At 33.2% G+C, this 27,592-nt stretch overlaps 1 protein-coding gene and 2 pseudogenes across 1 annotated transcript; 1 reads left to right on the top strand and 2 right to left on the bottom strand.

Annotated features, from left to right (window-relative positions):
• Window positions 1-71: 71 nt before the first annotated feature.
• Window positions 72-5,984, bottom strand: LOC120154813 (annotated as a pseudogene).
• A 9,914-nt stretch (window positions 5,985-15,898) lies between these two features.
• Window positions 15,899-16,507, bottom strand: LOC120154875 (probable 2-oxoglutarate-dependent dioxygenase AOP1). The gene is made up of 2 exons (XM_039166517.1): window positions 16,174-16,507; window positions 15,899-16,089 (listed from the first exon to the last, which is right to left on the bottom strand). The coding sequence occupies exons 1-2, from the start codon at window positions 16,505-16,507 to the stop codon at window positions 15,899-15,901; spliced, it is 525 nt and encodes a 174-aa protein (XP_039022448.1).
• Window positions 16,508-23,947: 7,440 nt separating this feature from the next.
• On the top strand, window positions 23,948-27,005 carry LOC120154812 (annotated as a pseudogene).
• Window positions 27,006-27,592: the final 587 nt, after the last annotated feature.

The following is a 27,592-nucleotide window of genomic DNA, read 5'->3' as shown; positions in this document are numbered from 1 at the left end:
ACATATCTATAATATTTCATTATAGACTACACAGCATCCATCATATATAAAGCTTATTGATGCCCAAAATCTTAGACATTGCAGTAAACTTTAAGTTCAGTGAAAACACCTCGAGCTGCCTGGGAGGCGTGATGTTGCAGATATTCGTCGTAGTCGAAGGGTAGCCACCTCTCAGGTTTGTGAAAACTGCGATGCTGTATCGTACCTTGTTTCCTTTCGTCACGACCCGATGGTAGGGAGCAGACAATTAATCATTCAACCATACCTACACGAATCGATGAATTATAAATCCAATATTACCTCTAAGCAATGCCAATGCAAACAGACCAGAAAGACCAATGTGGCATAATTTATATATGTTCTGTTCACAATGACTTACGCCAAGGGACTCAGCGCTCAAGATTATGAAAGAGTTTGGTGAGGGATTTATATTGATCCATTCTCCATCTTTGGTTCGAATCTCCAATCCATTCACCTCGTTTTGATGCAAAAGAGTTATCCATGTTGAAAGTCAAGAAGGGGCACCGTCGAATGGGTCAAAAAGGGGGCACCGAATTCGGTGGATTTAATTTTGTTGAATTTTTGGCATGAGAAAATTGCAACTTTAGTCATGCACTTTAGGGTATTTACAAGATTAGTCATTAAGTTTCAACTATAAATATCTAGCCCATTTAGCTTCAAAATCATTCCAAATCATTTCTTTCTTCCAATACTAAAGAGTTTAGAGAGTTTTCTTGTGAGTTGTGAGTGTTTTATAAACACCGGTAATTTTTCTCTCTTTAGTAAAAGATCTGCAGCAGTCTGGAGACGTAGGCAGAATTGGCCGAACTCCGTTATCAATTTTGGGTATTATTTTTCCACTTTTATTTCACATTCTCACTAATCTAGTTATAGGGAAATTACTCGTTTAATTTCTCAACAACTGATATCAGAGCTTTTGGTGTTGACTTATTTCGGTTTTTTTGCAAGGTTATTATTCATGTGAATAGTGAATTTTGTGAATAGTAAAATTTGGTCTGAGATACGAATTTGTCGACGGAGGTGTTCTAATACACGGTGGTTCGCAAGAATTGTCAGAAATGATCCAAATGAAGCCAGATTCGAGTGGGAGCAATGGCTGCAGACGAAGGGAATGTGAAAATTGAGAAGTTTGATGGTGCGGACTTTGGCTTTTGGAAGATACAGTTTGAAGATTTTCTGTACCAGAAAAATCTATATCAACCTCTCTCAGGAAAGCAACCAGAGGGCATGAAGAATGAAAATTGGGCTCTTCTCGACAGATAAGCCCTCGGAGTTATCCGACTGAAGTTATCCTAAAATGTTGCTTTTAACATAGCAAAGGAAAAGACCACGGCGGGTCTTATGGCGGCTCTATCCGGTATGTATGAGAAGTCATCAGCCTCAAACAAAGTTTACTTGATGAGACAATTATTCAATTTGTGGATGGCGGAAGGGCATCAGTGACTCAACACCTAAATAAACTCAACACAATCACAACCCAGTTGAGTTCCATGGAAATTGAATTCGATGATGAAGTTCGAGCTTTAATTCTCTTATCATCTCCACCAGACAGTTGGAATGCTACTGTCACAGCAGTCAGCATCTCGTCATGAAACAGTAAATTGAAATTCGACGATGTTCGGGATCTAGTATTGAGTGAAGAAATTCAACGGAGAGAATCGGGTGAAGCATCAAGCTCTTCAGCCTTGCACGCGGAGTCTAGAGGGATAACTTCAGAAAGAAATCCAAATCGTGACAGATCGAAATCTAGAAGGGGAAAATCAAGAACGGGAAATAAATATTTTAACTGTTATAATTGTGGCAAGAATGGTCACTTTAAAAGAGATTGCCGAGTACCGAAGAAAGATACCGGCGCATAGGGATCTGCAAACGTGACAGAGGAAACATGTGATGCCATGATTCTAAGCGTTAACAGTCCGATTGAATCATGGATCTTGGATTCAGGGGCATCTTTCCACTCCACCCCATGCCAATAAATCATGGAGAACTATGTTAGTGGTGATTTTGGGAAGGTTCATCTAGCTGATGATGAAACCTTGAAGATAGTCGGAAAAGGAGACATCCGATTAAAGTTGTCAAACCAGACCACCTGGAAGCTGAAAGAAGTGAGACGTATTCCTGGCCTCAAATGAAATTTGATTTCTGTAGGACAGCTTGATGGAGAATGATATTGTACAACCTTTTTAGGTTGTGAATGGAAGATTACCAAAGGAGCACTCGTCATTGCTCGTGGTAAGAAAATTGGTACTCTCTATGTAACCTCAAACTTGAAGAATATCATTGCAGCAACAGATGCTGATGGAAAATCAAACCTATGACACCAAAGGCTTGTCCATATGAGCGAGAAAGAGATGAAGACACTTTTTTCAAAAGAGAAGCTACCGGATCTAAAGAATATAAATGTCGGACTATGTGAGGATTGCATCTTTGACAAACAAAAGAAAGTTAGTTTTGCAAAGATTCATAAGACACTAAAGGCTGAAAAGTTAGAGTTGGTTCATACTGATGTATAGGGACCATCTCCAGTTCTATCTCTTGTAGGCTCACTATATTTTATCACTTTCTTCGATGATTCTATAAGGAAGCTGTGGGTTTATTTTCTCAAGAAGAAATTAGAAGTCTTTGATACCTTCATAAAATAGAAGGCCATAGTGGAAAATGAGACTGGTTTGAGTCAAGCGGTTGAGGTCTGATAATGGAGGAGAGTATAGAAATAGTAGATTCAGAGAATTTTGCGCAAACAATGGGATCAAGATGGACACTGCAACTTACTTGATTAACTGTGGGCTCTCAGTTCCCTTGGATGACGGAATACCAGAGGAAGTTTGGAGCAGAAAAGAAATAAACCTTTCACACTTAAGAGTGTTTGGTTGTATTTCTTATGTACACATTAATTATGCTGAAAGAAGTAAACTTGATGCTAAGTCCAACAAATGTGTTTTTGTTAGTTATGGTGGTGATGAGTTTGGTTACCGGTTTTGGGACTATGAAAATCGAAAGATCATCAGAAGAAGAGATGTCATTTTCAATGAGAATGTGATGTACAAATATAGGTCAACCATATAATCAAGTAGCTCCAATACCGAAGTTGAAACAAAGGAATTTGCTGAGTTTGAGGAGATTTCTGGAAATGATGTTCAGATCAGTCCTGAAGCAGTTCAAAAAGAACCAGGTACACTAGAACTAAGATGCTCCTCCATAATTCCTAAACCAACACAACATTATTCGCCTTCTTTGCACTACTTGTTGCTGACTGACAATGGTGAACCAGAGTGCTATGATGAAGCAATACAGGTGGAGGATTAAGTTAAGTGGGAGTCTTCCATGAAAGATGAGATTGACTCGCTTATGTCAAATCAGACGTGAGAATTAGCTGAATTACCACCAGGCAAGAAAACACTCCATAACAAGTGGGTTTACAGGATCAAAGAAGAGCACGATGGGAGCAAACGCTACAAAGCAAGATTGATTGTCAAAGATTTTCAGCAAAAAGAAGGTATTAACTACAATGAAATTTTCTCTCCAGTCGTGAAACTATCTACAATCAGATTGGTGCTGAAAATTGTAGCTGTAGAGAATCTACATCTTGAGCAATTAGATGTGAAGACAACTTTCCTTCATGGTGATTTGGAGGAAGAAATCTATATGAGGCAGCCAGAAGGCTTCATAGAGGCAAACAAGAAAAATCTGGTATGCAGGTTGAAGAAGAGCTTGTATGGTTTAAAACAAGCTCCTAGACAGTGGTGCAAGAAGTTCGATAGCTTCATGGGTAGCAATGGTTTTACCAGATGCCAAGCAAATCATTATTGCTACATCAAGAAGTTCGACAACAACTTCATTTTTTTTATTGTTGTATGTTGATGACATGCTCGTTGCAGGCTCAGACATGCAAGAGATTATAAACTTGAAGTAAAAATTGTCGAAGCAGTTTGCAATGAAAGATGTGGGCCTTGCAAAGCAGATTCTTGGGATGAGGATTAAGAGAGACACAAAGTCAGAGACTTTGATGTTATCACATGCTGAGTACAACAACAAAGTACTCTCCAGGTTTAACAAGCAAGATGCTAAACCAGTAAGTACACCTTTAGGTGGTCATTTTAGACTCTTCAAAGAACAATCACCAAAGATGGAGGAAGAACGAGCACACATGGTAAAGGTGCCATATGCCTCGGCAATTGGAAGTCTGATGTATGCCATGGTTTGTACTAGACCAGATATTGCTCATGTAGTGGGAGCTGTTAGCAGATACATGAATAATCCGGGCAAGATACACTGGGAAGCAGTCAAATGGATCCTCAGATATCTGTGGGGTACTACAAACAAAGCACTTTGTTTCAAATGTGGAGATATAATACTGACAGGCTATGTAGATGCTGACTTAGCTGGAAATATTGACATCATAAGAAGCACTACTGGGTATGTCTATACTCTAGTATGTACCGCAGTGAGTTATGTTTCTCAATTACAGAAGATAGTTGTTCTTTCCACAACTGAAGCAGAATATATCACTGTTACAGAAGCCAGTAATGAAATGGTTTGGCTCCAAAGTTTCTTGGAAGAGTTAGGCAAGAAACAAGAAAACAATGCATTGTATTGTGATAGTCAAAGTGCTATCCATCTAGCGAAGAATCCTTATTTTCATTCCAGGATGAAGCACATACAATTGCGATATCATTTTATCCGGTCTCTTCTGGAAGATGGGATTTTGAAACTTGAAAAGATTAGTGGAGCTCAAAATCCGACAGACATGTTAACAAAGGCGGTGACTACAGACAAACTAAAGTTGTGTTCAGCTTCAGTTGGCATGCTAGAGTAACAAGACCAGAAATGCTACTGCATTGATCAAGGTGTGAAGACAGATTAAAATCAGTCTTCAAGTGGGAGATTGTTAAAAGTCAAGAAGGGGGCACCGCCTAATGGGTTAAAAAGGGGGCACTGAATTCGGTGGATTTAATTTTGTTGAATTTTTGCCATGGAAAAATTACAACTTTAGTTCTTGCACTTGAGAGTATTTACAAGATTAGTCCTTAAGCTTCAACTATAAATACCCTAACCCATTTAGCTTCAAAATCATTTCAAATCATTTCTTTCTCCCAATACTAAAGAGTTTAGAGAGTTTTCTTGTGTGTTGTGAGTGTTTTGTAAACACCAGTAATTTTGCTCTCTTTAGTAAAAGATCTGCAACACTCTGGAGACATAGGCATAATTGGCCAAACTTCGTTATCAATTTCGGGTATTATTTTTCCGTTTTTATTTCATATTCTCACTAATCTGGTTATAGGGAAATTACTCGTTTAATTTCCCAACAATCCAGCCCTTTTCGGTGTGCGCATCCGCTCCAAGGGTGGGTTCGTTGTCAGTTTGTGGCTTTCCATATTTAATGACCCTTAGGTTGTAATTTGCGGCGTCGATGAGTTCATCCATGTATTTTTCGACGCCAAAACTCTCCAAAACCATCCCCCTAATTGTCTTCTCTAATCCTACTGCTAATTGTGTAAAAGACTCAACAGGTTTTCTATACGAATAAAATTAGAAAATGTATTCGGGAAAATCGAAAAACGGAATCAAAACGTAAATCACCTGAAGCTTATGTTTCCTTGAGGCCACAAGATGTTGGTGAGACCTTGATCTATGTTTCCTGGAACATGTGCTTCGCTTTCACGCAATAGTTTTGCCGTAGCATCATGGTAGCCAAGGTAGGGTTTGTGGGAAATGAAAAGCTGTCTCGTTTGTAAAGAAAGGTCAAAGAGCTCTTCCATGGCTCCGAACATTGCCTCTCAAACCTCCGCGACTTTGTCAAACGAAGCCTCGAAACTGCAGTAATCCTCGAGTGCTTCTCGGAATTGGAATTTCACCAAATCCCATTCAGGGCTGCCTGGCTTCAGCTCTTGCTTTGAGAAATCTATAACCGGAAGTCTAACCACAGTTTCTGAGCTCATTGCTATCTTCTCTTGGAATGGAAACAAAAGAAAAATGCTAATGTTCGAAAATTGTGCTTGGTTTCTCCGTCTATACAAGTTGCTAATTGTCTTTGGTCATATTCTCTTCTTCCATCATTTTTTATTTGCATTATCGCTTTGCCATCTAGAAATCATCATCTTGATTTAATTTTATGCAGCTTTGACTCAAACCGACTTTCATCCATAGCCTTCTTCCCCTTGTCATTTTCAATTTCTTTTTCATAACTCTCCTTCAACACCTACTATATTATAACTTTCTTTTTCTTAAAGAGTTCATGTTCGTATCTTAAATGATCATACTTGTTGCAATTATAATATGATACTTATAATTTATATCTTTGTTGATATGTACCTTGTCTTTTTCTTTAACCTTTAAATAATAATAGACAACTAGATGTCTAATAGTATTTATTTTTTTTTTTTTTGGCTTTTTTATATATGATTGTCACTATGCTTATGTTTTCCTCGTTCACTTCTATTATCACCTTTGTATCTTCCATGATTTTCTTTGCCTTATCTGTAATTGTTGATGATTTTGTTGGAGATAGTATTATTGCAAAATGATATGTTAACATTGATTGAAAATAGATTATTAAATATAAAATAATGCTTTGATCATATAGTGGAAGAATCATTGTCTTTAAAACAAAATCGTTCTCCCTATAAGGTTATGCAACCTTTTTTAATTTTATACACCCATAATATGAAGTGGAAATTGATGGTACTATTCTCAAAACTTTAAAGAAAGAAGAAAACTTGAAGAGCACTTTAGAGAGAAGTAGAGAGAATTGTGTTTCGATTGACTGAAATATGCACGAAAACTCTATATTTATAGGCTAAAAGAAGGGAGTACAAAATGACCTGAAAATATCTCATTAATTTTGATTAATGAGTTATCTTCAATAAACTCTCAATCAATTGATGTAACGGTCAAATCAATCATTCCAACTATGATTTGTAATTCCTCAAATTTTGGACTAGTGACTAAAATATAAATTTTGGAAGTTAGTGGTTAAAGTGTAACTTTATAAAAGTACAAAGACTAAAATTATAAAATTTTAAAAGTTACATTTTGGGCATGTAAATAACTAGTTCAACTCAAGAATAATATTTTAGTGGGTTTTAGATTTTTGATCGGGAGTTTGCATAAAAGTCTATTAAGTATTAAATATCGGTAAAATATTTCGATAATAAGATCGAATCGAAAGTTTACAACAATTTGAAGGAAGATAGTTTGAGGTTAGAAAAATTATATTCATATTTTTAATTAGTAGAATTTGAAGTGAATTGGTGGAATTTGGTGGAAATTACATGTTAAAGTATAATAGTGAAATTTAGCGACTAAATTAAATTTTTGGGAAATTGGAAGGGCAAAGATGAAAGTTCCTAAATGGGATTTTTGTATATATTTATTTAAGAATATTAAAATGGAGATAAAAGGATGACATGAGGGTAAATATTAGAATTCATTAATGACAATTTTGACTTTTGGGCTAAAATGAAAATTTTAATTCATTTTAATGGGTTTTTAAAGTGAGAATAGAGAGATATTTTGTAGAAAAAAGTTATGGAATTCCTTCTTCTTCTCTGGCTGCTTCCCGAAACTCCATAGCCAAGGTAAGTAAATTTTTATTTTCATTTTTGGTTTATTTTAGTTAGAATTTGGACTAAAGTGTGAAATAGGAAAATGTTCTCCACTAAATTCTCTTTCTTTTGGTATAACTTTTGCATGATTAATTTCATGCATAAAGAGTTAAATGAGTTTTTATGGTGATTGAAGGGGAGGTGATAAATCAATTAAAAAAAAGATTAGATTTTGATTTTAGGAGTGTTATGGAATCAATTGCAAGCTTTAAAATTAATTAAAAACCACTAAGGGACCAAGTTGTAAGTATTCGGTCATGTATGAGTTTTATGAGAAATGTAAATTTTTGGTTGTTTTTTATATAGAAATGATTAGAATGAATGGAAATGATGTGTAGGTGACTAAACCAAGCTTGAATCAAAATTAGAGACCATTAAGGAAAAATCCCAAAACTTTTGTCCGTAAGGAAGAAAAATAGGAAAAAATTATACAAAAATTTATTTACGGTTTAGATTAGATAGACGGATGATTTCATAAGTTTAGAATTAAGTTTTGGATCAATTTGGAGTAATGTTAAGTTTATGGGGCCTTTTTACAAGCTTGGTGAACTTGAAAGATTATTAGGTTATTGTTGGGAAATTGAATTACTATGCTGGAAATTGGTATTAGAATAGTTAATTGAGTTATTTTGTAGAATGATAAAATTTGAAATATTAAGTTGGGAGTTTAAGAGAAATTAGTGATGAAATGGCAAAGATGTGAGATTTATGTAGTTGCTTGAAAAATGTTGTTTGAAGTTGGAAATGGTGACCATCATGGAATAAAATTAAATGGTAGAGAATAAGTTGGAGGTATTCTAATTATGGAGAAATGTGGATTTTGATTTATTTTGACATGTGATGGATTGAGAATGGATAAAAATGATTGAAATTACATGAAATTGATGAATAGAAGATGAATTCATGCTTAAATTAAAATGTAATCCAAGTTGGGGAAACTTAAAAGTACTAGTCCTAAAGGAAAGAAATGAGGAAAAATTTGGGAAATTATATAAGCTTTAGAAATGATGTATAAGTGATTTTATATGCTTTGAATGGGATTAGGACTTAGAAAATTTGAGAAAGTATAGGGACTTACCTGCATAAATTGAGAAATATGTATACTAATATGTAATTGTTTAATAGTTGATGTGTTATGTTGATATTGAATATTGGAATGATAAATTTTATGTTAGAATGTTATCTTAGTTTTAAATTGAAAATTTCTAAAAGTATAGGACTAATTCATATATTTTGTGAAATAATAGGATTAAAGTGTAAATGTTCAATAGTTTTTTTTCTTTGAAATAGGGTACTTTGTATTAAAGAGAGTAACAAAGTACACCACCTCAAGGTCCTCATTAAAAAATCTGCCTAAACCTAAATGGAGGAAAAATAGTGTACCTTGGGTGGTATAGAACAAATACACAGAATAATAACATAAATGTTCAATAGTTGAAGTACTAAGCTGGAATTTAGATCTTAGAATGTTGAATTTGATGTAAGAATGTAAAATTAGACTAATTTAGAAATTTGATAAAGTTTGGGACTAAATCATAAATTATTGAAAAGGTAGGGACTTAAGTGAAAACTTTTTTAATTATTAAGGTATTATGTTTTTAATTAAAAGGGTGAAAATTTTGGTTACATTAATTGAAGCTTGAATTGAAGTTAAATTTGTAAAATTGTTAAGATTGATGACTAAATTATAAATTATATAAGTTGCGGGTTTTGAAATGGAAATTGGTAAAAGTTAATGAATAGAAATTGAACATGTTGTTGGAATATTTGAATTTGTTTTAGGATGCTTGAATTTAGGATTAAATGTCAAAAAGGACTATATTAAATAAAATACAAAAGTTGAGATGTTAAAAGAATCTAACTTATGGTTAAAATTATGATATTATGGATTTAGAATTGAATTTGGAATAATGTATAAGCTAAATAAGTAAATTGTAAATATGAAGAAATTAGGGATTAAAGTAAGAATTGAGTACGAGGTGATGTGTAAAGTCTAAATAATTATTAGAGGGACTTGAATAGTTAAATTGGAGTTTGGCTCAATGTGGAAAGTTGTATAAGATAGAGACCCAATTCATAAGTTTTAGGAAAGTTGGTGGTGAAATGAAAATTAGGTAAAGTTAATGTATTAGATTTGGTATAATGTGAAAATAATGGATATATATTTAAATTGAATATTATGGAACTAATTTGGATATATTCAAAAGATTGGATTTATAATTGAAAGAACAATTTATTAGTGGCTAAACGCGAAATGTTGAAAAGTCAAGTGAATTGTTGTAAAAATAACAATAATGATTATATAAGGGACTTAGAAGAATAATTTGATAGAATTAAAGTTAGTTTCAATTTGGTAAAAGAAATTAGTATCGAATGTATGTTAATAGTATTTTTAGAATATTTATACGAACATGAGTTATTAAGTTAATTAAAGTATTAATATATGCTAAAATAATATAAGAAGTTGATAATTATTCTATAAATATTTTATATTAAAAAAGATATAAGATTTAAGTAAAAGCCTAGTGTATGAGACTTGAGAATAAGTGGTATATGAGGTGGAGTGTTATTGATCAGTTATACAGAGGTACATTCGTGTACAACATAATTATCAGATACATTTATGTATTCGATATTCATAGGTACGATGTTATTGTGTTATATAGTACTTGTACATTCACAGTGCACCTACGGTGCAATCATGGGGCACTAAATGTGTCATACAACTACATATCACATGCAACTATGATGCTTATAGTATAGTACAATGCACCTACGGTGCAATTACATGACACTAAATAGGTCATACAGTCATAGATTACAAGTAGCTCTGTTGCACACAGGGCACAAATGTGCTACACAGTTACATGTAATTTATACTGCACATAGCATAGAACACTCAAGCATAGACTCATGTGCCTTGTATTCTCATGAATTGTACATTGGGCTATGAAATAAAAGTGAAAGATATAGTATAACAAAAGATACAATTCAGTAAAATATATAGAACAATAAAAGATACAATACAATAAGAGAAATAGTATAATAAAAGAAATTATACAGTAAAAGAATCAGTACAGAAAATGTAACCCCCTCAGATCGATGCGGGTAACCCGATTCGATATGGGGTGTCACATTATGGCCACCGGAGCGACCCACCATAAAAATATCAGAAAATTTAACACTTTTATTAAAATATGTAAACTCATAAAATGATTCATTAGTATTAAGAAATAAAACAGGTTTTCAGACTCAAATATAAAACAAAATACAATTGCATGCCCCCTAATCACAAGTATCATACTCTGCACGCATCGCCGGAAGAACTCCCTTATTGATGTCAATATATGCACTGGAACGATTCTTTTAACCTGAAAAGGTGAGTAACAGAGTGAGCTTTGGAAAGCTCAGTAATACATAACTACCATATGATGCTGAAGAACGTGTAGATATAGATAGACATATATTTCCTTATTGGTTCAGACATCTATAGATTTTTATCATGAGCTGAGGTTCCACTGATATCTCAGATAATAACAAACAATAAGTTTCCAGTTCAAAGAAAAATATTTTGGATGACTGGGTTTAAGAGATCAGGATAGGTTATCTAGTGTGGTCCCTCAAAATCAGTAAAAAGATACAGATCTTTTTAAAACATATTTTTAAAATTCAGAAACCATAGTAATCCCTCCAGCCCAACACATCATAATGTGTAGGTTTCCCGGAACCATACACCCACCGTCACATCCAGTAAGGCCCTGAGCACAAAGCCGAGGAGACTACAAGTATACTTCCTCCAACAATACCCCCCAAATAAAACATTTATCAAAAACCATAGTAATCCCTCCAACCGAACACATCATAATGTGTAGGTTCCCCAGAACCATACACCCTCCGTCACATCGAGTAAGGCCTTGGGCACAAAGCCGAGGAGCCTTCAAGTATTCTTCCTCCAACAATACCACCAAATAAAACATTTTCCGTCCGTAAACAGATATATCAAAAATCAAAACATAATTCAAGTCAGATATCAGAACAGAATCCAGGTCAGATATCAGAACAGAATCCATATCAGGTATCATAATAGAATTCAATTGGAAATCGGATAAAATATTCATGTGATTAGGGAACACATTAGAGTTTCCAGATATTATTCAGAGATATTGGATAGTCTTATCGGGTAGAGAAATACTGATCTTCAGTATATCGATAGAATTACAGAAGTTAAAATCAATATAGGAAGAGTTCATTAACTGACAGAATCATCAATTATTTAGAATGTTATTTGAGCTGACAAGGAAGAAATGAAGGTTCAGGACATTTACAGTCTGTGTCAATCTATCGGATTATCGAAATAACTCAAGCTGAATAACTCCCAGAACTAATGCATGTTAACCAGTCCATTCATTGCCCTTCCAGGTATTCACTCTTTAATTCCAATATTTATTGTCCATAAATCATCTTCTGAGTCATCGCTGAATGGATCTTAAGGAGACGAACATATATTCTAATGTCTTTATTTCATTTCCATGTTTCAACTATATCAGGAAATGTCGGCATAATTGATTTATGGTTCATAACCCATAGATATGATTAATCATGTAAGTTTATCCGATTTTTCAGACTTATCCCAATCACTTACTTAATCCTCAATTATTGAGGTTACTTAGTTCAATTAGTAGTCAAGTCTATCCCGGTTACTTCAGAGTTTTCCAGAGTAATTCCATAATTATCATCGATCCAAACTTGAGGAGACGAAAAAACATTCAAGTGGTACCTATGCCATTCATGTACTGATATAGCACTAGCATTGGTTGACCGACTTAAGTTGCGTTCCATAACTTTTAAGATCAGTACAACATCCATGTTTATTTGGATTTCTTAATTCAGTCCTTTCAGAGCTTGAGGATATCCAATCATTCCAGGTCTTAGTGATATTCTTGATTCATTTCCATTCCAGGGGTATTTTGATCATTTTACAGATCTAGAGTATTTTAATCATTTCCTTCCGTTCGATCTTATTATTTTAATTCAAAATTATCATTTATTTCAGTCATTTCTAACAATTCTGATAAAAGAACACCATCAATAAATTATTCTTCAGGTATTTACTCATTCAGAGTCAACTCGGACTATTTATACCTTTTAAGGGCATTTTTGTAATTTTGTAACCAGATAATTTCGATGTTAAACTCTTAACAAGGATAAATATAATTTGGAGATCCTAAGGTTAATTGCTTTCTCGGATAATCTCTGAACTTGAAATTATTCCTTATCAAACTTCTAGTAATTTGTACAAGCCATCTTGGGTTTAGAGATCAGTTATCCAGATTTTCTAAGCAAAACTAGTATTTTCTATACACATCAGTAGTTTCACCAGATCAATGTCTTTAAAAACTTCTTATCCAACTTCCAGGGTCAATTCTTGTCTTTTTACAACATAGGGTATTTTCGTAATTTTACCTAATCGAAGTATTCTCATAATTTATCATCCAAATACCTTTAATGAGATAAATTATAATTTACATATTCAGGACTGATTCCTTTATCACTTAATCACAGAACTTATAATTCAATAGAGTCTTAATTAATTTATCACTTAAATCGTATTCGGTTTGAGTCCATCCATAATCAAACAAGCATAATAGTCCAACCATATACATACATACAATTTATCCATTATAACCATGTTCCATAAAGCATAAAGAGGTAGTAATGTAATACATTGATTTTCGTGTCATACTGATCAACCATATAAATTCCATTCGAATGCGCTCGATCTTGAAATCAATGTCCAATAATTCCTCAGATATATATCAACAGAAATTCATAAAAAACATAGCTTAATTGCGAAAAACATATCGAATCAGGTGATTAATCAGTGAAAAAAATCTTACCGGGTTTGAATTTGGCGAAACAGACTTCGGAATCGGACTCAAGACGTCAAAAAACATAAAATATGACTTTTCAAAAAATTTAACTTTTGGTCAAAGTTAAAATCAATGGTCAACAAGTTGACTCGGTCAAAGTCAACAGCTAACGGGGTTAACTTGGTCAAAGTCAACAAGTTGACCCAGTGAGTTGACTCAATCGAGTTGACTTAGTGTGAGTTGACTCAACCGAGTTGACTTAGTGTGGGTTGACTCAATCAGGTCAAGCGGGTCGAGCAGGCCCATTCCATGCAGTCCACCAGGCAGTGGGCTTTCCCCACTCTAAGGGGTGTCGCGTGGGGGCGCGTGCAGGGCCGTAGAGGGTCGAAATAATTCCACAAAAATTTCTAAAATTATTTTAAGGGATTTTGAGACACTTACAAATCTCTGTTCACAATTTTGAACGGTAGAGAGCTCGATTCCGAAACGTCAGAAACTTTAGCTTCCTCACCCCCTCACGTGCCGGCGATGACGGAGACAAGAAGGAAACTTGTGGACTCAGAACGATGCAAGGAACACGATGGTGTGGAAGGTGTCGAAAACGGAGCAACGATCGACGATTTTCACGGCGGTGGAGTTTAAAAACTTCAAAATTTTGAGTTGAATTTTTACAACGAAAGGCGACGATTCACGACGAGAGGTTTGATGAGGGGTTTTGTTCTCCGGTCGACAACAAACACGATGGTGGTTTCGGATCGATTAACGATGGCTGGACGGTGAAGAAATCGGAGTTACAAAAGGGGGGTTGACAGGGGAGAGGAAATGGGAAAAACAATCTGGAAAAACCATATTGTTTCGGGGGAGATAGTTTATAATTCAACATATAAGAAAAATGGGTAAATTCAGGGTTGAGTCCCTAAATTTCCTACACTTCCTAAAATAGTCTGTCAACTTTGCGATTTTACATTTTATTCCTCAATTTCTTCCAAAATACCACTTAAATTCAATATTTTATAATTTCTAAAATTTAGCCCCTAAATTGGGGTATGACAGAAAAAAGGTACGATACAGGAAAAGAATAGTACAGTGCAAGGATTAGTACAAGAAAAAGAGCAAGTATAGAAAAAGGAACGGTACAAGTTTAATTGTTATATTTTACAATAAAATTTATAAACATTGTGTGAATTACACTGAATGATTTATAGACAATGAATTATGTTAGTTTGAATTTACATATGAATGATATGTATATCTGTGTGATGAAGATAATATAATAAAGGTTGTTGTCAGCGGGTGGTCGTGTGGCGGTAGACAACAACCAAAGAAACTTGTTTTAAAATAAATCTGATTATAGATGTTACGGTATAAGAAGTTTAATAAAGAAATGTGAAAATATGATAAGAAACTAAGTGGTTATGTATGAGTGTAGTAAAATTTTATGTTATAAAGATTAATCGGTTAAATTTTAAATTAGACATTTTTAAATTATGATATGAAATAGTATTAAACTGCCTAGATGTTGTGCTAGATTAGAAGTGAATTGAAAATTAAAACATTACATTATGATTTTATGCGGTTAAATAGTATGATAATAAATGTTAAATTTGGAGATTTTAAAAAGAAACAAAAATTTTACCGATTTCGAGCAGAAAATGTTATACAAAATCTTTGTGTCATCCTTAACTTGTTGAGAATTCTAGTTATTATCGATGTGCGTAAACCCTTGAAAAGTAAGAAAAAAATAGCATCTGCTGATGGCAGCTTCTGCTGATGGGAGCTTCGTGACAAAGAATAATTTTGTGTTAAATATAACAACCGTAAGCATAACGGTTTTGGGTGCAGAAAAATGTTCTATTCCGTGGATATAACGAATTTGAGAAAGAAAAAAAAAGAGAGAATTCAATTATGTAGGCATTACCGTTTTGAGAATAAAATTTAGTTCCGTGACCATAATGAAAAAGTTATAATTGCCATTAATGATCGAGATAGTGTTGTGCATGAGGATGAGTCTAGAGTTAGTGATGCACACTGATGTATGCCACTAATGATGTGCGTCGATATGTACCACAAATATAAAATTATGGTAAAATTCATAAATAGTGATTATATTTATTAAAATTGTATTATCAGTTTGTAACTAAATGCATTTGCAAGTAATTCTGGTGTAATTTTTTTCCTCAGCTGGTAAAACTATGGTCTTAACATTTTGTAATCATTTGGTAAGTAAAATGCATTGTAAATGAACAATGATTTAACTGTGCTTATCAGGTAATACTATCATTCTTCGTACAGGTACTAACGTATATATTTTGATGCCAACATGCATATATTTTGATGCCTCAAATCTTAGACATTGCAGTAACCTTTAAGATCAATGATAACTCCTCGAGCGAACTGGGCAGACTAGTGTTGGAAATATTCGTCTAAGTCAAAGGGTTTGAAGAGCAAACCATTTTTGTCATCCACAAGCCCTTCAGGAACCTTTACAGGGTAGCCTCCTCTCGGTCTTGCAAAAACTCCGATGCTGTATCTTACCTTGTTTCTTTTGTCACGACCCGATGGTAAGGCACAGACAATCGACCATTTAACCATACCTACAGGAAAATTTTGAAAAACAAAAACAGATTATCAATAAAATATCATAAAAATATGATAATTTAAAATTTTCTGAGGACTACCTTCCAGGGACTGGCCGCTGATGATTATGAAAGAGTTTGCTGATGGCTTTATATTGATCCGTTCGCCATCTTTGGTTCGAATCTCCAATCCATTTACCTCGTTTTGATGCAAAAGAGTTATCCAGCCCTTGTCAGTATGTGGCCTTCCATATTTAATGGCACTCGGGGTATAATTTGTGGCGTCGACGAGTTCATCCGTGTATTTCTTGACGCCAAAACTCTCCAAAACCATCCTCAAAATCGTCTTCTCTAATCCTGCTGCTAATTGTGTAAAGGATTCAGTAGTTTTGCTGTCCAAAGACAGTTCCTCGAGATGTCGATTCGATCCTAACATCTTAAAATATCTTAAAGAGAAAGAATGAGGGTGAGTTGTAGAGCTCAATGTCGTCAAAATATAAAAATAAACAAAGTATTCAAACATACACAATAAATTCGATAACACAGTTAAACCAGAATACAGACACCAACTAGCAAGCTCCTAACTACCTAGCCATCCGCTAAGATTCATAGGATGAATTATTCAAAACCCATAGTCAATCGAACGCCAACCAGAATGTGACATATCGCATAAATTGGAGTGGTGACCGTTAAAATTAAAAGAAAAACAGTTTGTGAGATCCGCATTATGGATACACTACTAGGAGTAGTAAACTACTAAAACAGGGGCAATAGACCACTAAACTTCCTCCTTCACATCCCAACCCATAAAACCAAGTAAATGTCACATGCTTATACAGATTTCAGGACATCGCAAGACATGTGATATATAAATCGAATACTCTTGGGAGCATGTACAATTACAGACAACCATGATATATAAAACATGTTTTTATATATCTCACAAACAATTCAGAAACATTATTGATAATTACTATAATATCGATCAATGTTTAACCAATTTCATATTCAACATATTAATTAATTAAAACTAATATAAAATATCGAAATAATTGTAGCACGAGAAGACACATACAGTATGATAGTTAATCAAAATTATTAGTTATACTCAAACATCTAGGGATGGACCTAAGATTTTATGTTAAGGAATGTGAGCTTTAACATATAAAATTTATGGGGGCAAAAATAATTTTTTGATAGAAAATACATATAAAAAAATTTAAAATATATGATACTGTTAAATTTTTAAAGGGACGATTGCCTCCACCTACCCTTCTATCCATCCATACAAACTTAGCTTCACTTTATTTATGAAACCATCGAGATTGAACAGAAATGATGACGATGGAATTGCGACAAAATTCAAAAACAAAGATGTTACGCGATACGGAAAAAAGGTTTTTAATAGGTTAACACGTAGTGCTATAAATGATACAAGACAGATTACAATTTTGGAATAGATTTGAACTCGAACTTAAATTAGATTCGAATTCTTAGCGAGCTGAAACGAATTACTTGATACCCGACTTGAAACTCGAAAATAATATATTAATATTTATTAGTAATATTAAATTAAATTACTATTTAATATTAGAATTTATATATTGTTTTTTAAAATATAATATATGGTTTTTATGTATTTAAGGTTTAGAATCGAGTTCGAGTTTGATTTTCAATCTAGTTAAGTCTAAGAACATTTCGAGTTCAAGTTTTTTTCAAGCTTGAGTCGAGCTTCAATTCTTTATTATGAGTCAAATTAAAAATTTAAGCTCGCGTGCACTACAACAAAAATGATCAATTACGGCGTTTTTTTAGTTCTATAGTGGTGTTTTTAAGCGCCATAAAGAAGCTTCCCCACGCACAAAAAATGCCGCTATAACGGGCACCACAATCGTTAGCAGCTTTTGTAAATTAAAATCGCTGCAACAGTTTAGGTCATTTAGCGGAATTTGTAAGTAAAATACTGCTATACACCGTGATATTTAGCGACTTTTTTCAACAAACGCTGCAAAAGGTCTAGATCTGTAGCGGCGTTTTTCCTTACAAACGTCGCAAAAGATTAAGTCTATAAATGCGTTTTTATACAAATGCCGCAAAAGATTATATCTATAGCATCAATTTTTCCACAAACACCGGTATAGTCATGACTTATCGTGGCATTTTTTTTCACAATACACCGCTAAATTTAATTGATTTGGCAATTATTACTTTTTATTCTGCACTACTCAAATTTAACATCTAGTACCATTATCTAATCACAACAAACTTGAAATTGAATTACGCACTAATTAAGTTGAAATACTTAACAATAAAAATATATTAAAAATTCCTTTGCAAAGCAATAGAATTCATATAATTATGATATTCGAATTTGAATATAGAGACAAAACAAAAATAGGCCAATAATAGATCAATTACAGTCCTCTTCTCCTACACGACTGCCTTAATTTGCTTGAAGTTGTCACATCTTCTTGTCTGCTACTCATCAAATTAATAATTTATCAATTATTTAAATAAATAATATTTTACAGTTAAATGGAATTGGGTAAGAATTGACGACCAAACATGCAATAAAAGAGCCTTTGACATCCCACTCTATCTGTCTCTATAATGTGTATCCAAAACGGAACTGAAGCACTTGGAAGCCTTAAACCAGACCAAAATAGTCGCTCAAAACTTCTTGTTTTTCTTCTGCTGCTTCTTTTTCATTTCTATTTTCTGCTGCAACCATAGAACATGATGCATTATGCAGTGAAGGACCTTTAAATCAACAATGACCATTTATATATATAAATTGGTAACCTAAACCTACAAAACTTTCTCGGGTTTCTTAGTAATGGACGAATGAAAGCACTGCCATTAAGGGAAGAGCCGATCAAGAAAACATACAAACGCCATTCAACGCAAAATCAAGACGTAGAGGGTAGCTTAACAAAAACATAATTTTTTTGAAAATTAACGATCCAACTAATGCTTGAAAACACGAACGCCATTCAAATTTTAGAATTTAAAAATTACATTGACGGCGATAGAGAGGCCGCGACGGCATTGAATGGTGGCAGTGATATTCGGAACAGCGACGAGATTGTGATGGGCGTGGCGGTGAAGGTCACGACGGCGTCGAACGGCTCCAATCAATAGCATATTCATTGGGTCTTTGCAAACGACGGTGAGCAGAAAATGTTAGGAAAAATAAAAAGTGAGATTGGACTGAAGGGTTAAGGAGATAAAACTTTTAAAATTTGTGGCGTTTTTAAACCCAAACGCCGTTAATGCACTGAACTACTGCAGTGTTTGATATAAAAACGCCACAAACATACCAAACTGTTGCAGTGTTTGTAAAAAAAGCCACTAAAGTGGAACTCTATCGCGACATTTGTTAAGAAAACACCACTATGAATGAACCCTATTGCGACATTTGTATAAAAATGCCACTAAAGTACTATAAAGTTACTATTTTGTGGCGTTTGGATTGTAAACGCCGCTATATGTTTAAAGTTAGTGGCGTTTACTCTCAAAACGCCACAGAACAATTTTGTTGTAGTGGAGCTTTTGTGTTTACCTTCAAATTTTTATTTCGAGTTCGAATCGAACTTTACAATTTAAGCTCGTGAATTTTTAAGTCAAGTTAAACTCAATTTAATACTTTTTGAATCGAGCTCAGCACTACTCCAACTCAATTCGACTCGTCTACAATCCTAACAACAAATACTTTTTTCTTATGGGAATAGTCATTCTCGCCCCTTCTCATTATCAATATTAAGATCATACTTCATACAATAATAGAAAAACAAAGTAAGATAAAATTTTTATTTTAAACTTGAATTTTAAACCGATTGAACAATTAATATAGACAAGTTGTTAAATGATAAAATAACAAGTTAAACCCTTAAACTTCATAAAAGTTTTCAAAAATATATTCAAGATTGCCATTTATTCAATTTAGTCCTATTTTAAAAATTAAAGCAAATAAAAATTCTAAATTATCAAGAGTAAAATATCAGTAGGTAACGGCAGGGACTTTACTAAAAACGAACTCAAAGTTCGATGATTGTATTACAAGTTTCAAAAGTTGTGTTACTAAAATGCAAGCACTCTAAAAGTTCAGGGGCTATTTATATGCTTTACCCTAAGTTTATTTATCCAATTGCATTTTAACACCCAAGGGAATCCAACTTGGGTCTCAAGGATAACCTGTGCATGCCTTAATCACCGAGCTTATTCTCATACTTGTTATTGAGATAGTACATATGTTATATTACTTCTTCAAGTTTAGGTCAAAAAATTAATAACTTAATTAGATTTGAACCCAAAATGAATGAGTAATCAAGCAAGCATTAACCAATAAGCCAAATATAATATTTAGAAATCAATTATAATATTATATATATTATATATTATAGTTAAAAAAATAAAACGGAGAGAACTTACATCTACGCCAATTGAGAATATGATAACACTTAAATCACTAAAATAAATCTAATTGTTTATTTATAATTAATCAAAGATTTTAATATTTTAAAACTAAATTTATTGTTTTCATATTTATTTTTAATGATTATATATATGAAAGCATTAAAAATAATATAATATTCAAATTATAATATATATATATATTATATTATAGTTAATGATAAAAAATATTATATCTTATAGTTAATATTCAAATTATAATCATAAGATTGTGACATGTGTCACACATTGATTGGAGAAATAAATTTACTAAATTAAATTGAAATTATGATCTAATTAAAAATTAAGAATTAAAGTTAATCTTAGTGATCAAATTGATTAATTCCAAAATCTAGAGGATTTAATCTACAAATTTATTACTTGACTAGAATAATATATTTTCAAGTTAATGCTCAAATTAAGGCATTAGACAAATTAAAAATAGAATCATGATCAAATTAGATTAAATGAAAATCCAAGGAAACAAACCATATACAAATAGTGACCAAAATGGAAGAAAACAAAGTTGGGTGTTAGCACCGCGAATACGTAACTTTACAAGGAAATGTATCCTAATTATACTAACTCTTTTAGTTGCCACACCTCCATCAAATGTTAACGACATGTGACTATTTTGAACCTATTCAAATAGTATAGCGTTCATATTGATGTAAATTTGAAAATGATGGTTATTTTGCGATCCAGCTCATAATTATGTGATCATTTATGTAGTTTACCCTTTTTAAATATAATTTTTAAAACATCACAAATGAAGCTTCTAAAATTAAAAAGTTTATAATATATAATTAATACATAAAATTAGTGATTTAAAGTATATATATATATATATATATATATATATATATATATATATATATATATATTAACGTTTATTTTAAAAAAAAATAATAAAATAAATATTAATATTGATCGTGATTTTTTCTTCGAGTAAATTAATAAAAAATTAAAAACTTAAAATCACGAAATAGAAAGAATTTAAGGATTTAAATTTGCCTTTACGGTAAAATATTAAGAAGCTAAAATAAAAGTATAATTTAAAACTAAAAAAATATGTGGGTTAACTATACGAATGATCACTTATGTTAGTGTTTTGTCCACTTCTGGTCATTGATTTCAAAATACATAAGATATTGTCACTTTCGTTCTTATTTAATTAAGATGTAGTCACCACGGGTTAACTGTCGTTAAATATTTTTGTATAATCACACATTTAGTCCTTATTATTTACATAATCTCTTAATGTATTCATACTTTTAATAAATTAAAATAAATTTAATCCTCCAATCGAATGATGCCAATGTCGGTGGTACCACTTGTTGTGTCACGTGTCACCATTCGGTTGGAGGACTAAATTTATTTTAATTTATATTATTTTAATTAACAAAACAAAGCAAATTGGTGGAAAATAAATATATTAAATTAAAATAAAATTAATTCTCCAACCGAATGGTGACACGTGGCACTACACATGGCACTAATGACATGTGACATTGTTGATTGGAAGATTAAATCTATTTTAATTTATTAAAAGTGTGACTAAATTGAGATAATATATAAATAATAGAGACCAAATGTGTGATTATACTAAAATAACACATCATTTAATCTGTTGACTATTAACGACATTTAACACATGGCGGACACATCTTAAATAAATAAAAATAAAAGTGACTATATCTTAGATATTTTAAAGTCACCGACTAAAAGTGGACAAAAAACAAACATAAGTGATCATCTGTGCAATTAACACTATATATATATATACACACTAAAGGCAGACTAAGTATCCAATTTTTTATTCGGATCCACGGATCAATAGACCAGATTAACCAGATTGGATATTTTTTGAACACTCCGAATCTACACAACTGATTAACTAACTAGCATCACGATTATAAGATGACGACAAATTAAACAGAAAAACTGTTTCCGTTTCTCTAATAAACACAAAATATTAACACGAAATGTACACTAATTATCAATACGCCTAGATGGAGAGAATCATGGCAAAATGGCCGAGTAAATGATGTGGGGGAATTCCCAATATAATCCAATCGGGAGATTATTTCCCCATCTAAGGTGAATTGTACAGTACTAACCCAAAGATACCAGGTGTTTTATGCGTCTTCAAACCAAATATGAAGACTCTACGACTGCATGGTCTCTTCAGGTAAATGGAGAAGACCTCATGAGTGCATGGCGTCTTCAGACCAATAAGAAACCCTTCAGGAAATAATATGGTGGATGTCTTATATAAGAAAATCAGTTTTCCCACAACCCTACATGGGCGAGGAAGTCAGAGAATCAACGAACACGTGGTCCTTAACTCCTTTTAGACACTCTTTTTTATTAATCTAAAGTAAGTATAAATAGTATCTATTTAAAGATAATTCTCAACCATTTGATATTGAATACTCATATCCCTGACATTCTTAATGCTCGAACATGAGACCTCAAGAAATAACAATAATTCTTTTATCACCGAAATTGTTTGATTCGTACTCCTTTTAACCATTCATTGTTAACAACTTGACTGGTATGGTCCTTTTAAAGTAATCTTTAAGATTTATTAGTTCTAGGGTAAAGTACATTAATAGTTCTTTGATTATAGAAATTGTTTTGTAGAGTCCTTTCATTATTATCAGTTACAAGATGATTTTTGATTACTAGACGTTGCTTTGTTTAGTCATCTTACTATTAAAGTTACAAAATAGTTACAATTGTTTCAAACCCGTCAATTTTTTTTTAAAAAAAATTTACAATTGACTGAGCTAAATGCTAAACTGCTGATTGGAATACAATAAAATTAGCTCACATAATCTCAAACAATTATACAATTCAGATAGTTCTTGGATCAAGTTTTATCATATCTCAATTAACAGTCTAACGTCTAGCTTAAAAGACCGTCAATTTTTTAACATAAAAGGACGAGTTTGAAATATATTAATAATCGGATGACTATTTTATAACTTTTAATAGTTGTGCGACTTAATAAAGTAATATCCTATATGTAAGGGACAATTTTATAACTTTTAATAGTAATAGGACTCAACAAAGCAACACTCTATATTCAGGAGACAATTTATATACTTTACCCTTAATTCTATTTACAGAATCTGCATCACTTATGGGCCTTTGAAGTGAAACGACCTATGGTGCAGCGAAGAAACGAAGTAAATGTACACTACCTACCAATACGGCTAGATCATGAGAGAAACAACAAACATTGGGTCCTTTCAGCCAACTGCGTTCATTGTTGAAATAATGTGAGTCACAAACTTTTTTTTCCTACCCAACTGCCAATAACTTGATTGATATGGCCCTTTTAAGGTATTCATTAAGATATTATTAATTCTATTTGTATTATCTGCATCACTTATGAGTCTTTGAAGTGAAACGAGCTATGGCGCAGCGAAGACCTGAAGTACATCAGTCTCTTCTTCTTAGACAAGGAGATGGCAATGAAGAAGATGGTGGTTTTGGTGTTGCGGATGGAGGGTCGGCGGCTGTTTCCGATATTACTCTTAGCACTTTCATGGTAGCTTGCATTGCTTTTGGTAATGGCTGTGCTGTAAGTGTATTTTCGTTGAAGATTTTTCAAACAGTTTAATGTTTCTGGGATTTTCCACGAGATGGAACTTATTGTTTTCTTTGATGGCATTGCAGGTAGGTTATTCATCACCTACTCAATCTTCAATCATGCAAGATTTGGGACTTTCTGTTGCAGAGGTAAATGAATCCATCAACTAATTATGTTCATATTTGCTTTTCTTGCCTTGAAAAATGTCTTCAAGTAGAGGAGCTTCTTAAAGTTATGAAAATGGAGAATTTGCATGTTCTGCTAAACTTAATTGCGTTCCATTGTTCTATAAGAGTTTTTCAATTTTAAAGTCAATTCTTTGTTTAGCAGTTTTCACTTTTTGGTTCAATACTGAGTGTTGGGACAATCCTGGGTGCTGTAATATGCGGGAAGATAACCGATTTTCTTGGTCGGAAATCGGTAAGCTTTGTCCGGCGTTGTTGAATACTGATTTGCTAAAATCTTACGAGCTGTTTAAATCCATGTCTTTGAATCAGACCATGCGGATTTTGAATTTGTTCTACATCAGTGGTTGGCTTGCCATAGCATTTGCAGAGGTTTAAGCTCTTCTGCTCATTCCTTTACAAGCTTTTCCTTTACGACATGCTCGATATATGTACTAAGACGGATACTAATTTGCATTGTTTTTCCATGATGACTCGCAATGCTAACTAGAATCCTGGCTGTTATGATCAGTTTGGCTGTTCGTAATACGTGTTTTCGTTTGTTTTGGAAAGGTCCCTTGGTTGCTTGACCTTGGAAGACTATCACTAGGATTCACAAATGGAATCTCCGGTTATTTGGTAACTTGTCTGAAGTTTGGTTTGACACATTTTCTTTATCCATTTTTCGTTAAATATCGACCTACGGTCGATGATCATATTTACATTTCGATAATATTTACATTTCGATCTCGAACAGGCGCCCATCTACATTGCAGAAATAACAACAAAGAATGTCAGGGGAAGATTTGTAGCCATAGTGCCGGTAAAGTTCATCATTAATCAAACATAACCTGCAATGGACTTATTGGCTCATGGTTCTTGTACTACTTGTTCTCCAGTTGATGGTTTGTTGGGGCATTTCATTCATGTATGTTGTCGGCTCATTTGTCAATTGGCGCACCTTGGCTCTAATAGGTATCGAAAATTTCCTTAAATACGAAATCGGTTAACCAATCTGATAGTTTTGTAAAAGTTCCGGAACAGTTTTGCGTACATCTACAATTCCTGGTCTAATTCAACTCCTAGTCCTCTTCTTCATACCCGAATCTCCTCGGTGGCTGGTGAGTTCGAGTCGAAAGAAATCAGAAAATCTCATTACCAACCGGATTAACAACCGAGAACATTTCTCTGCAGGCAAAAGTCGGTAGGGACAAAGAGCTCGAAGCCGCTTCGTTGTGCCTCAGGGGGGATAAAGCTGATATTTCCGATGAAGCAACCGAAATAAAAGTAACCCTTCATTTTTTTCTTCTGAAGAAAAAAATTTCTGCTTCTCTGAACTTACTCTTGTACAGGATTTTGTGGGATCTCTTAAAAGTTCCTCAGAGGAAGGAAATTTAGACATATTTGAGAAGAAGTATGCTCGGCCATTGCTTGTAAGACAAGTAACTCGTTTAAAAATTGATCAAATCCTCTATTTTCCATAAAATTGATACATCTCTTGTTTTCCTTATAGATTGTTGTTGGAATGCTTGCCCTGGTGAATTTGGGAGGACTCAATGCATTTTGCATATTATTCTGGTGTTATTTTTGTCTCATCTGGTAATATTACTGGTCTTAAAACTTCCATTAAAATTGAAGAAAAGTTGATAAAATTTCAACTATGTTAAGATCTATTTCATGACCATTGAAAGGCATTTCGAGCATGGTTGGACTCGTCGGATTGGCAGCTGTTCAGGTTTGCTTCACTGTAAGCAAAATTCTTCATTGATGGGATGATGTTTATCTAAAGAACTGTTGCTTTGCTTTGCAGACAGTGAGTGGTATTTTCAGTACAATCGTAATCGATAAATCGGGAAGGCGACCGCTCCTACTGGTTAGCAACGGATAAGCATTTGGTCACAATCCGTTGAGTAGAATGCAGTGTTAATGAAGAATGATTTCATTGTTTCATCAGGTTTCATCATCTGGGTTATGCTTCAGTAGCTTCCTCGTAGGACTATCATTCGTCTTAAAGGTATTCGTGTAATGACTCGGATTCGGACGACTCGGACTCGTCCCTTTGAGATCGTTACTGTATTTCACTATGTCCTATTTTTGCAGGAATTTCATCGGTGGGATCAATGTAGTTCTGTTTTTGCACTCATTGGCTTACTGGTAGTAACCCCTTTTCCGCTTTCGATTCGATTTTCTCCTTTTTATTTTTCTCGGAAGTTCTAACCATTGGATTATGCATTCAGATGTAAATGGGAATGAATGTACTCGGCGCAGGAATTCCGTGGCTGTTACTATCTGAGGTCTGCAAATTGTGTTCACCTATGTTACTTATTCAGTCATGTGTCCTTGCATCACATTGAACTGTTACATGTGTCACAGTTGTTTCCGATCAACGTAAAAGGTTCGGCCGGAAGCCTCTGTAATGTTATCGGCAGTATTTCCGGTTGGTTCATCGCGTACTACTTTAACTACCTAATCAAATGGAACTCTGCAGGTGATTGATGCCTTATTTTTGCTGTAACATATCTCAAGGTTCTTGACCCTACAGATGACTGCATTTCTTTGGGCATTGTTTCAGGGACATTCTTCATGTTTTCTGCCTTTTGCTGTGCAAATTTCGTCCTAACGGCGGCCATGGTGCCGGAGACGAAAGGGCGAACACTGGGGGAAATACAAGCATCGATCACTCGTTCTTCATATTGAAAATAAAACAAGTTTGCCAAACTCTTTAGGGATCATTTAATTCAGGGAATATAAGATTATATTTGACAATATGATTACGGAATGTTACATTACTTAACATATTATTGAAAATGTTTTATTACTTTATCTGATTTGTTTGGTAATAATATAATATTACAATGTTTGGTTGAATGAATATAAAATAAAAAAATGTATGTTTTACTGAATGCTCCTTGAGATATATTTTTAACAAGTCGAAGTTTTAGTATTAAAGTCAACATATTTATATAAAAATACATAAAAATATAATTTTTTTTTATTTTTAATTTATATATTTTTAATAAAATTTGTACACAAATAATTTGATATATATTTTATTATTTTTATTTTTTTAAAATACATAAACATAACTACACTAATATAATTATGTTGCGATAGTAATGGATTGCCATTCCATTATTAAAATTAAAATTAGGGTAAAGTAAACAAATAGTCTCGACTATAAGGTGTTTTTTTTTAAATCCCGACTATTAGAAGTTATAAAATAGTCATCTCACTTTAAGGCATTGTTTTTTTGAGTCTTCAAATATTAAAAGTTTCAAAATGATCATCAAACTATTCATATGTT

This window comes from Hibiscus syriacus, unplaced genomic scaffold, assembly GCF_006381635.1.
Source record: "Hibiscus syriacus cultivar Baekdansim isolate YM2019G1 unplaced genomic scaffold, ASM638163v2 tig00111151_pilon, whole genome shotgun sequence".
Classification (NCBI taxonomy): Eukaryota; Viridiplantae; Streptophyta; class Magnoliopsida; order Malvales; family Malvaceae; genus Hibiscus; species Hibiscus syriacus.
The sequence above is the reverse complement of the archived record's forward strand: the minus strand, read 5'-3'. Positions and strand labels throughout refer to the sequence as shown.

What these genes read in the sequence shown, in the direction of transcription:
- LOC120154875 (XM_039166517.1), bottom strand. Translation starts at nt 16,507, where the DNA reads ATGTTAGGATCGAATCGACATCTCGAGGAACTGTCTTTGGACAGCAAA. An exon ending in CAGCGGCCAGTCCCTGGAAG is followed by an intron (nt 16,090 to 16,173) that starts GTAGTCCTCAGA and finishes ATTTTCCTGTAG; the next exon opens with GTATGGTTAAATGGTCGATT.